The 12,000-nt window shown below is 45.3% G+C and overlaps 1 protein-coding gene and 1 long non-coding RNA gene across 4 annotated transcripts in view; one reads left to right on the forward strand and one right to left on the reverse strand.

The window, feature by feature from the left end:
- Positions 1 to 68: 68 nt before the first annotated feature.
- Positions 69 to 11,439, forward strand: LOC121015080 (uncharacterized). Of its 2 annotated transcripts, none has more exons than XR_005783614.1 (3): positions 69 to 182; positions 2,914 to 2,916; positions 11,429 to 11,439. It is a non-coding gene; the product is annotated as an uncharacterized LOC121015080 (long non-coding RNA). The 2 variants fall into 2 exon arrangements; XR_005783613.1 differs by lacking the exon at positions 2,914 to 2,916 and adding an exon at positions 8,812 to 8,815 and having other exon boundaries at positions 71 to 182.
- The window catches only part of POU2F1 (POU class 2 homeobox 1), a 91,306-nt gene continuing 85,343 nt past the window's right edge, over positions 6,038 to 12,000 (reverse strand). For both annotated transcript variants that reach the window (XM_040451773.1, XM_040451772.1), the window contains exon 16: positions 6,038 to 10,505. In XM_040451773.1, the coding sequence (XP_040307707.1) occupies positions 10,195 to 10,505 (311 nt within the window). In that variant the 3' untranslated portion in view covers positions 6,038 to 10,194. The remainder of the gene's footprint in view (positions 10,506 to 12,000) is intronic.

A 12,000-nucleotide genomic window follows, 5' to 3' on the forward strand; every position in this document is an offset into this window, starting at 1 on the left:
ATATCCCAGAAATATACCAAAATATACATCTAAGCTTTGGAATTACTGAGGTTACACTAATGCAAGTGCTGGGTAATCGTACTTAATACACAAGTCTAAGGTTCTGCAGGAAAGAAATCATCTTTGGTATCTGCATCAGGCTAATATTATTAACATTTGGATTTTGCTTTGGGATAGAGCTTGTATGACCCTAGAACCAAATACCCGCCCCGCCCCCAATCAACTGAGATTAAAAAGATCCATGTAAAAAGTTCCTTCATTTGCAAGCCCCCCCACCCCCACCCCCGAGTTAAAAAGTCACAGGCATCTACCTAGCACAAAGGTTGTGAAATACAATGCATAGTTGCACAGTGGTGCTGCAGAAAGGAAACCAACTACGGTAAGGAGAAACGACAAGCTCGATGATCATTCTGCACGTTTTCTCGCAAACAGGGCAGAGCCACTTCCAAGCAGTTCCAGTAAAGGAGAGAAGAAAAGGCTCAGAAGGGCACCTTGGCGTGTACTCACTGTCATGACCCCAGAGGTCCAAGCACCCAGCAGAGCAGCCAGTCCTGCACCAGTCTTCAACGTCCCCCCACTCTGTGGGTCCGGCGGCCCGGCAGCAGGCCTTGGCCTCCCAGCTCCCCCGTGCTAAAAGCCCCTGTGGTGACCGTGGTTGCTGGGGGGGTGGCTCATCACGGCGATGGCGGCTTTTTTATTGTTTTGGAAAATCTGAAATGCCAATTTGTTCCACGGCACATTCACAGGTTGGCCAGGGCCAAGCTTCGAAGACAGGGAACCCACCTTGCAAACCCAGAGAAATGGAAAAAAGACCCCCCCCCCCACCCTGCCCTTCCCGTGGGTCACAGCCCCCCACCCCCACCCCTAGCCTCACTCCTCTAAATGCCAGGACGCCACAGACTGGATTGATGCTGAAGACTTCTCTTTTCTTTGGTTTTTTTGTTTGTTTTGAGTTTATACAATCATTAAGGAATCTTTGGTTTTGGCTGGAAATTTAAAAAACAAAACAAAACAAAACAAAACAAAGAAACCACCCTCCCCTGGCTTATAGCAGCAGTAGTAAGACCTGGCAAAGCTTTCTTTCAACACTGGGGGTGGGAATTGAAGGCTGGGAACTACATTCAAAGAAAAGGTGAAAGGGCTGGGGATGCAGCTTCTAAAGAGCCCGTCGGATACAAGATTGTCAAATAATAATAATATTAATAATAATAAAAACTTAAATATTTGGATTTATTATTATTATTTTTTTGGTCATGACAAAGGAAAAAAAGTGAAATGTGTATGCAGCAGTCAGCTTAAAGGAGCCTTTGGTGTCTTTTTCCCTTCCACCCAAAGTCCTGAAAATGAGCAGAACCCTGAGGCCGCAGAGGGGGACAGGACGCTCCCACCCCAGCAGGCGGGGGCGGGGAGAGCTGGCCAGCCCCCGGAGACAGGGTGGCAGGGCGAGCGGATGTTGAGAGACCTGCGAAGACCCCCTTGCAACGAAAAGAAACAGAAGATTGCAATTTGCCCTCGGTTTGCAGTAGCTTTTCAGCAGCGACATTCAGAGGCTTTAGGAGGTCCCACCCTAGGCTGCAGGTCCTGTGGTGCTATAGGCCAGAGTTCAACGTTACTTAGAGGAGGGGGGGCGGACTTGGCAACTCTGGAGGGTTGAGAAAGCTACAGCAAGTTACTCAATCACGAGTTAGAAATGAGGTATACGACAGTCCTGGACTTGGGGTGGGCGGAAGCGCCACCCTTACTCACCCAGCCTTTGCTATTACCATAGAGGGAGGAACTCGAGTCTGACGCGGCTAACGCGGGAGGCCTCCCTCCCGGGACTGAGTAATGCGCCCAGGCGGACGGGAGAAGCCTCGGGAGAAGTCCGTCTGCCTCTCCCTCCGTCTCCGGGGGGGGGGGGGGGGGGGGCCCCCCCCCCCCGCCGCCGCGGCGCCCCCAACGGGGGGCCCCCCCCGAAAAGTTCTCCCCCCCCCCCCCCCGCCACCGCCCGCCCCCAACATTTGCAGTTTTAAACACACCCGGGCTGGCATCGGTCCACTCGATTCTTAGAAAAGTTCCGTGCCTTCTGCAGACCTGGGCAGGGCGAGCGCCACAGACGTGGCATCCCCACACGCCTACAGCTAGGGCCTTTCCTGACAGAACCCCCTCCGTTTCAGCCTCTGAAAGTGCATCTCCTTTCCTGCTGCGTTGTCAGACTCACGGACGGCGGGAGGGGGCCGGGGGCCGGGGGCCGGGGGTGGGGGGGGGGGGCACGGCCTTCCCTCCACGGGGCTCTGTCCTTTTTCACGGTTTCATTCGAAGGAGATTCTAATTTTAAAGAAGTGTTTGGAGGTCTCATCTTTCACACGGCACTGTATCCGGCTGTCTGCCTGCAGACTTTGGGATATAACGTTAGAGAACTCAATGCTGCTGCCAGGTTATGAAAGAAGCCTTAAAAGCTGCTTTTGTAAGGTTGGGGCTGACTTAAAACAAGGATGAGCAAGTAAACAAAGAAAACGCGGGGGAACTTTGCAGCAGACCTCAATGTTTTTTTTTTACAGTAAATTAACTTTCGGGGTCTGACCTTTTTGACAGTGTCCTGGGTCTGAACTAGAAGGTGGTGCCGGGGGAGGGGGGGGGGCTGGAGCCCCGGGCCGAGAGGGGGCAGATGCAGCGACACAGAAAGAACCAGACACCGCGCCTGCCCTCCGCGACCCGTGCTCAAAGTGGTGTTCCATCACGCACACCTTGTTTCCCGTAACTTCTGCTTCAAGTGCTCTTATCTTCAATATCCCTATCACCTACTTACAAACCTATCTAGCGCTTTGAAAGGTCACACAATATTAATACCACTTTTATATAATGTCAGAACAGATTATTAATAAAGCTTTCATGAAGTTCTGCAACCTGATCAATTTTTGACGGAATATTAAGAGAGTAATAAATGTCTTTTCCCTCTCTCCCTTTCTGTGTCCGTCCCATCAATAATACACCAAGACAATGAACTTCTCAACTCCCTAGAACCCATGTATAAAACCGTTCTGGAACAATACAGCTCCCTGGGAGGATAAAGGAGTTTTGGTTTTCCATGTAATCCTGCTCTTGAAAATGCTTATCCTTTTTAAGTGACAGAACAGAGATAGCACATCTAGGGATCATCTGAACTCAAACAGGCTGTACTGGTTCTATTTATAAGTGTTAGATAAAGGGAAATAAAGAAAAAAAAAAAACCCTCTACCCCCATATTTTACGCCCCCCCCGCCCCCCGATTTGCCAGCAATTCTAAGAACATCACTGCTACACTGAGCAACTCTACCCGTCTTTACAGAGCCAGCAGAGCGAAACAAAATTCATCTCTTTTCCGAAGCCAGGACAACCAAGACTTCCTTCGAAATGTGGGTAAGGGAGGAGAGAAAAGAGGGGAGAGGAAAAGGAAAGAGACATAGGTACAGCCTTTCCAAATCTCAGCCTTTCACTCCTATTCTCTCTGCCTGTTTTGAAAACGTAAGAAGACTCAACAATGACATAGCAGTGTCTTTGGTACCTAAACCAAATCCCACTCGGGTTCGGTGAGACGGATGGTTTATTTAAAAATAACCTTTCTGGAGGCAGAGTCCATACCCGAACGTGGAGAGCCACGGCAGTCTGTCCCAGAGTACGGGCAGAAAGGGTGCTTTGGCATTTCCCAAGCCGGCATTTCTCACCCACATTCCCACCAGGAACACCGCTCTCCTCAGTCTCACCAACCTGCCAGTCCCCAGAGGTCACGCCTTATCACACGCGTGAGGCAAGCAGGCTGGCTTTCAACTGCTCGGGTCGGTTTTACTTCTGTTCGCATTTTTGGTCTAGACGGAATTAGCCTTGGCATGAGAAAAGGAAGGAGGGCTTTGCAATGTTGCCAACATGACAGAGGGCGACAAAAAGAACCTGTTCCGCTTTAGTTTTCCTAGTTGAGGATGCAGCACTTGTCTTTCCTTTCCGAATGAGACGGCGCATGCCTGCTTCGGCCTCCGTTTCTCAACCACACACCCAGATGGATGTCCACACACGCGTCCTTCGCCCAAGCTCTTGCCACACAGAGAGGTAATGAATGCTTAGGAGGGACTGGCAGGGTCTGGGGGCAAGGGTGGCCACAGGAAGGGGCACACATGCCTTAGGGGACCCTGAAGCTAAAGCACCGCCCATGTGTAACCCACACGCTGCAGTGCAGGTCAAACCACGGAGAGGCCGACGAATCCCAAACCCACTGCAGAGATAATCAAGTTTCCTTTGGCAAGACAGATACGAGGAAACACAAACACACATGAGCAACATTTTCCTTCTAACATAATCAATTTCTCCTCTCCCCACCCAACCCTCCCTAACCCTATAAATTGTAACCTATAAACAGGATCCCAAATACATACAGCATCAATCATGTTTATCAACCGTAATAAACATCAGTTCAACTAAATGCTACAGCTAGAATTATTTCCACTATTTATAAAGGTTTTTTTCTTTTTTCTTTTTTTGGTTTTTAGATTAAAACCAGGTCTGTAACAATGCTAAGCTACGCTGAGGTATTTTATGAAGGTGCCAGAAGCTAGCTGTTACCCACCAGCGTTACCCTCACAGATTAAGGTATCACCATTCAAAAAGAAAAGGAAGAGGAGGAGGGGGCTGAAAGGCGCTCCAGATCACAGAATCAAAGTAGGATTCACTCAATTACTGCTATTAGAAAAGGCGGAGAGAAGAAGAGCCAAAACAAGGGCCTAAGTGCTTCACGAATGAGGACAATTAGAAGAAAGCAACAGCTCACAAACCATATGGAAATCTGGGTATAAACTGGACAAATCTGAGAAACACCACATTCTCTGCCTTCCTGATGAAATCCTCTCCAATTATCTTACTGGAAATCTCCGGGGTGTCCCATTTAATCTCTTTGGATTAACGACAGAGTGAGGCAGAACAGGGCTGGTATCAGCTTTTAATGATAAAAGCGGTTTATTTATCCTACTCCTGTTCAAGCTCACATTTATTTGTACTGTGTGCGCCATTATGCCAACCTGCCTAATAGCGGATCTTAGTTATTTTTCTTAAAAGAATGGCAAAGATTCTTTTTCCTTCTCAAAAATGAAGGTAAATGCCAAGAAAGATTTACCATCTTAAAGTGTCACCTTCAAAATGTTTTAAGACTGAAAATGACTTCAAAATGGCCAGGGCTATGATTAGATGAACAGTGTCACACATTAAATGCTTTTTATACGCATATACAAAATGAACTCATCAATGGTTATGATCAAATGAATCCATCAACTGTTGCCCATTTGAATAACTTTAAATTTCAGGTCTTGAGAGCCATTTTCTTGGTAGCATGGACGGTCTTTTAATATTTTCAGCTGCAATACACATGGTTTGGAGAATAAACTTTAAATTCATCAATTTTAGATGCTGAATCGATGGAAAAGAATTTGGCCAACACCTCATCATGAATTGTTGAGGCTCTTCTTCGACTGAAGGTTATCAAACCGTAGACTGGCCTCTGGGGTGCCCGTAGGGGACCCGGCGGATACTGCCAGCAGGAGGTCTGGGGAGGCGCCACTCCCCACCAGCTCCCCACCAGCTCCCCACCAGCGCTACCCACCAGCCCTGGGGCTCGGTGCACGCGGACGTCTCCCGGCTGGCACTTCTCCCTTTTCTTCCTATCTCAACGGGTTTACTTTTTTCTCGGTGAAGAAAGTTTGGGGAGGATGACATGGGTTGGGAACAACTGTAGACTATGAACTACAAAGAGTTTCTTCTGTACGTTTATTATATACACTGACTGCAATGTTTACTATCAGGGTTTGGAGCTTCAAATATCTACAAATATGATTTCCTATATATGCAAATGTATCCAGCCTTCCCAGCAATTTAAAGAGAAAATTTAATGTTAAAGATTGGGCTGACCTTAAATCTTGTGTCAAGAAAATATCTGTGCTTCTGGATAATACAGACAAGATTCCCCCATCTTCCCAAATACATGAGGGATAACAGGGCAAAATAACATAAAAAAGAGGTATAATTGTGCTTTTTTTTCCCCCCCAACAATGAATGAATTATGTAGAACAAAACAGCATGAGCATCTCACAAAAAGTCTTTTAATTTACCTTATTTTCCCTTAAAAAAAAAAAAAAAAGGATCGTTAACTTCTAATAATGCTACCATGAAGTACAAATAGGTATGGTCCTACACAAAATGAAAGTTGGATTCCTTTGGTTCCGTTGCTTGAGTAATAAGTTGAGTGAATTGGGATGGTATTGGTCTTTCTTATCAGATAAATAAAAGGAAGCGTGTATTGTGTCAGGTAATAGAGGTGAACATTTTTTTTAATTCTAAAAAGCTGCTTATATAATTCAGAAACATTGAAACTAATATATAGCACTCAACTTATTTCTTAAATCAGGAACAATAATATTGTTCCAATAAGAAGCCCTTTTCTAGGTCTTTCTGCTCTGTCCTTCAGATTCACACAGGGTATAAATAAAGTTCATGACCAAATTGCACTGCTTGTGATAAGCAGGATTCAATTACATTCACCACTCCCTGGGGAGGGCCCATTACCATGGGCAAATACAGAAATATAGTATCACTATAAATGCATTCAGAATTAGTCTTTGGTTTAGTATGTATTCACCAAATTCAGGGAGGAAATAAAATCTGCATAAACATGGAGGCGGGCGCCCCGCGGGGAGAAGAAGAATGGACAATGAGTTCTGATGACCCATCCGGCCCAACCGCTTAGAAATGCAGAAACTACCAAACACCTCTTTTTGGTCCAATGGCCCCCTTAATTTCCAGACTTTCCCATATAAGGTGGTTCAAAGTCAAGTCTGAGTACCTTAGCTTAGGAGATTCACTCAATTCAAAAAGCATTTCTTGAGATGATAACTATAATATAAAGTCAAAAAGGACTCAAGGTTGAGTCATGAAGCCGTATGATCAGCAAAATGTCTAGGGATGGTGGTGGGGAGTGATTTTAAGCTAAATACCTATCAACAAACTGTTTTAGTGTTTCCTGTGTACATGTACAAATGTACCTTTCGTTTTACAACTTGTCTTTAAATAAGAAAAGAACGAGAAAATTTTTAAATGTTACCTCTGTCTAAGGATTTCTTTCTTTTAAGCACGGATTTTTATGCTGGTTTAAGGTTTATCCTCATGAAGTGATCCACACACACGCGAAAAGGCAGAATCCCCTTATCCCAGGCTGACTAGAGAACACAGGGCAGAGAATAGAAGCCCATCGTCCTGACATTTAAAGCTTAGTATCTTTAAAACATTAAAGTCCGTTGGTGAACCTTGTTTAGGAGCGGGAGCATCTTTTGAACCACACAGGAAAACACACACACAAGCACAGCCTTTCTTTGCCCTTCCTTTTAATCCACTGGGTTTGAGTCTCTTAGGACTCCACACTTCCTTTGGCAGCAGTTTTGGGAAATTAATGCTATAACCTCTAATCTGGGACGGTGGGTATCAGCATTTCCCTCCCTGAATCCTTCCTCCTAACTTACCACTCCCAGGGGAGGGACTCATTATAATGGGCAGCTACCATTAGTGACAGCCCTAAAACCATTTGCACAGACTAAAGTTAGAGATGTCAAGTTGGGATACAAGATGAAACTGAACAACATCAGAGAAGATGGAGAGGAGAAAAATTAGTAACCGACACTGCCATTCTATTTACACACCGAACTAAATACACTAGTTAAAATCAAGTTAATGTCTGCCCAGAGGATATTACAATTAACCAACATAAAAGATTAAAACAAGCAGCAACTTTTATATAAAATAAAGACAAATGAAAAAAGAAATTGTCAGTAGCATCTATCTCCTCAATGTGTCTGAAATGCACGTTATAAACTAGTCCATTAGTACAGCAGCTTGCTAAAAATTGACTTTGGTTCAAGCTTAGTTAAAAAAAGAAAACAAACAAACAAAAAAACGACAACATAAAAAAAAACACACCACACATTAAAAAAAAGGTGGATGGACATTATTTGTTAGTTTCCCTGCTTGCAGTTCACTGATTTTGGAGGGATTTTAGGGAAGGTGAACGGTGAGAAGAGGAAATTTAGGTTGATAATTAAATACTCCGTGAAATAAAACGGGAAGACAGAAGCAACAAAAGAAAAATTAACAAAGGGACTAAATCCGTTTCTGGCCATTTAATATTAAGGTGCCTGTCTCCCACTTGGACGATCACACACAAAAATACACGCTGTATCTGTATCACTGCCTTTCCCAACACCGTGAAGAGACACACACACAGACTCCAAGCTCTCTTGGGGATATAAGCAGAGCAATCAGAACGAAAACGACCTGTCCACTCTCTCTCAGACCCTAGCTCGAAAGGGGGGAAAGTGCAGTCTTGGGCCACTGGAGATAAAAGCAGGCAGCCACAGATACCAAACGGGAACCTGATCTCCAATAAGGGGCGGGGGGGCTCAGACGAGCCGCATCGCAGTGATCCAGTCGTCCGGGAAATGTTTTGGTACAGACAAAACATCATAATAGTACGCTGACACAAAGGGGAATGGAATTTCCAAGTTACCCTCATTCCTCTTCATCTACTTCCATAAACTCTTCCTTTCGACGGGCTCATTTACATCGTCTAGAAACAATTCCGGAAGCTAATCACTTTCTACAGCGTATAGCGAGACGTGTATCGCCGTTCTGACCTACCGAGCTGGAGCGTCACTCATAAACCAAGGAGACACTTGAGGTGTGTGCAAAGTTCCTGCTCAAAGTCCTTCAAAGGTTCTAAGACCCCGTGCCCAGCTAGGAAGTGCATTCTCCAGTCAGGGAAGCAAGGAGAGTCTTAAGGTTAGAGGAATTTACACGTCGTCCAGTGAAAAGGAAGTCTGCGGCCACCGGAAAAGGTGGGAGCCTCAGACCCTTCCCATCACACCTCTTTGGGGGATACAGACCCGATGGCAACAGTCTAGGGGAGTTCCTTCAGAACACAACAGAAGGGAGGAGCTTCCCGATTTCAAGAAGTCAATTCGCTCTTTGCCAAGTAAATGAAAGGAAGTTTGAATGAAAAACGTTCACAAAATGGAAACAAACAAACAAACACACCAACAGTAGGAGCATTTCTCAGGAGACAGGGAATCAGGAGAACCACCAAGTCAGGTGTCTGCAGTAGTCTTTGCTCTTCGGAACCAGATCCTGCCCTGCGACACACGCGGCCGTCTCCACGGACGGCAGACGCCGCCCCGGTGCACCGCAGGATCTGGGCCTCAGGGTCATTCAATGATCCGGGGTGAGTGAGAGCTACAGTTCAGCAGGAATTGCTTCCTACACAAAAGTGCTCCGAAGGCACCACCTGATGGGGGAGGGGGCGTGTGTGGAGCGGGAGTGTTTGCACACACTGCCATCAGCTTCTGCACCAAGCCTCTTGCATAAGTGGCAAAAGAAAATAATTTTCTAGCACCTCTGTAAGAGTCATCAAGGATAAGGAAACCAGCAAGAACATTCCCCGCAGTTAAGAACGTAAGTCTCCCCTTACCCCCAAACCCTCCCTCCCCACAGTGTGGGAGCTCACTGAAGTAGGATCCAGGAGCAAGAGATAAACATGTCCAAACTATATATATATATAAAAAACAATAACAACAACAACAATAATAATAGAGATACAGTAATACAGGCCTGCCTAAATTGTACCAGTTAAGAAAGGAACCCCCAACACAATGGATACGATTATAAACACCTTGTTATGACTTACTGGCCTGTACAACAGACCCATAAAAATGATTTTTTTTTTTTTTTTAAAAAAAAAAAGAAATTTAGAAAAAAAAAAAAACCCTTTCATAAACGGAATTGGTAACCCACCTTAACTTGTCATCATTACTGCTGGAAATGATAAGTAGTCCTTTCACTTATGTTTTTTTTTTTTTTTTTTTTTTTTTGGTTTTTTTTTTTTTTTTAATTTTTGGTTAGAAAGTTCTCCAATCCATGAAGCAATCCTGAAAAGACAGTGTTTTATTACAAAATTAGGCAAATGTTGTCCTGTCTCCATCCTTTTTTTTTTTTTTTCCTCTGGTAGGCGTTTTTCTCCTTTTCTCCCTTCTCTCCCTTGCTTGCTGTTGAAACATGGCAAGAGGAAGCCAATCACATTGTTCAGTCTCAGCCTGGCTGGCAGGCCACTCGCGCGGCAGGTGGCAAAGGCTGGTGGCAGGCCCCGCGCGGCCCCGCTCACTGTGCCTTGGAGGCGGTGGTGGTGGTGGAGGCGGCCCCGCTGGCAGAGGCCACCGTGAAGAGAGAGTTCTGGATGGACTCGGCGGACGCGGAGGTGGCGTGGAGGCTGGCTACAGGCCCAGAGTTCCCTGCGGAGGCTGCGGCGGCGGAGACCAAGCTCACTGGGTTGCTGGTGAGCAGAGAGAGGTTCTGAGGGTTCAGGAACAGGGGGGCAGTCACGATGTTGGGGGCTCCTCCCGCATTGGCAAATACCAGGTTCCCAGTCGCATCCAGTGACGTTATTGGAAGAGAGCCACCAGAAGCGAGAGCTACAGACAAAACCCCCCCCAAACGGGCAGAAAAGAGAATGTTAAAACCATTCTAGAGAAGCCAAGTAACACATCAAGGGTGCTGAGGCTTCCTACAGCCCAGGTGGGAACGGTGCAGCCCTTAATTGACTTGTGTTCTTCACATACTGCCATCCTGTCACCAAACGAAGTTTCCTTATGATTTTTGAAAGCACCTAAATAGGCTGAAATTCTAACTGATTTAACGAGCACAAGCAGGACAGGTGAGAGGGGAGAGTTAAGAACTGTCTCATGAATCAGAGCTACGCTGCCATCTCAGAACCTCAACCCTATTCCATCTTCCTGCAAGTATTTTTAAATCTGGTCGTTTTGTTTTTAATGAAGATTGCCGATTGGAACCCTCTTCCATTCAAAAGACAAACTAGCTACGGTGATGGGGGCATTAAAATATAATTAGCTTTGATCAAACTAACTGGCATTATTGATAAATTTGAGCATTTTGGTACGATGGACAAGATAAAAACCACCTTTCTAAAATGACCTTAGTTCTAAAATAATTACATATTACCAAATACGGTGTAAGGTGAAGTTAATTTTTCACTTGCTGAGGCATCACATTTGATTCCTAGGACTTCTACAAAGGAGAATGAGGAGGGCAGTAGAGATGTATGGACGCGGTGGCCTCAGGGGGTTATCTAAGGTTGGGACTTGCTTTCACGCATGAGAATTGCTCTTTTAATGCTGTTCCATTATAGCACCCGGATTACTCTTCCACAGAAGGCATTAACGAACTTTACTTTTAAATAACTGGCACTCTCATTTAGTATCTTTTTCTGTTATCTGGCAACCCTTCCAATATCCTCCCACCCATATAACTACATTTTCACATGTAGGTTTGAGGGGGTTTCTAACGGCATTATTTCTGGGGCACCCAGTTGGCATAGTCGGAAGAGCATATGACTTTTGATCTTGGGGTTGTTAGAGCCCCACTTTGGGTGTAGACATTACTTAATAAATATTTTTTCAGTTGTGGGGGGGGGGCACCTGAGTGGCTCAGTGGGTTGAGCACCCAACTCTTGATTTCAGCTCAGGTCATGATCCCAGGGTCATGTGATAGAGCCCCAACGTCGGGCTCCGAGCTGGGCACAGAGCCTGCTTAAGATTCTCTCTGTCTCTCTCTGTCCCTCTCCCCTGCTCACATTCTCTCTAAAATAAAAAAAATAAGAAAAAGTAAAATTCCAATAAATCTAGATTAAAAACTTTTGGCTGATTTCATATATAACGAAAGCTAGAGGGACTGACTTGGACATGATCATACAAAGAGCACAGATCGGTGAGATTTGGTGCAGCTTTAAGTTTTCTGAGATTCTAGGTTCAGGGGCATAGAAGAGTTCTAGATATTCCCAGACAGTACTTGTTCTATACTCAGCTGTGCCCTGGGGAAGGCATTTGCCTTTGTAGCATCACTAAAGCCCAGAGGTTTCCTCATGTAAGAGCAAAAGTGATTTATCACAAA

This window comes from Herpailurus yagouaroundi, unplaced genomic scaffold, assembly GCF_014898765.1.
Source record: "Herpailurus yagouaroundi ecotype Mexico unplaced genomic scaffold, PumYag 205, whole genome shotgun sequence".
Taxonomy (NCBI): Eukaryota; Metazoa; Chordata; class Mammalia; order Carnivora; family Felidae; genus Herpailurus; species Herpailurus yagouaroundi.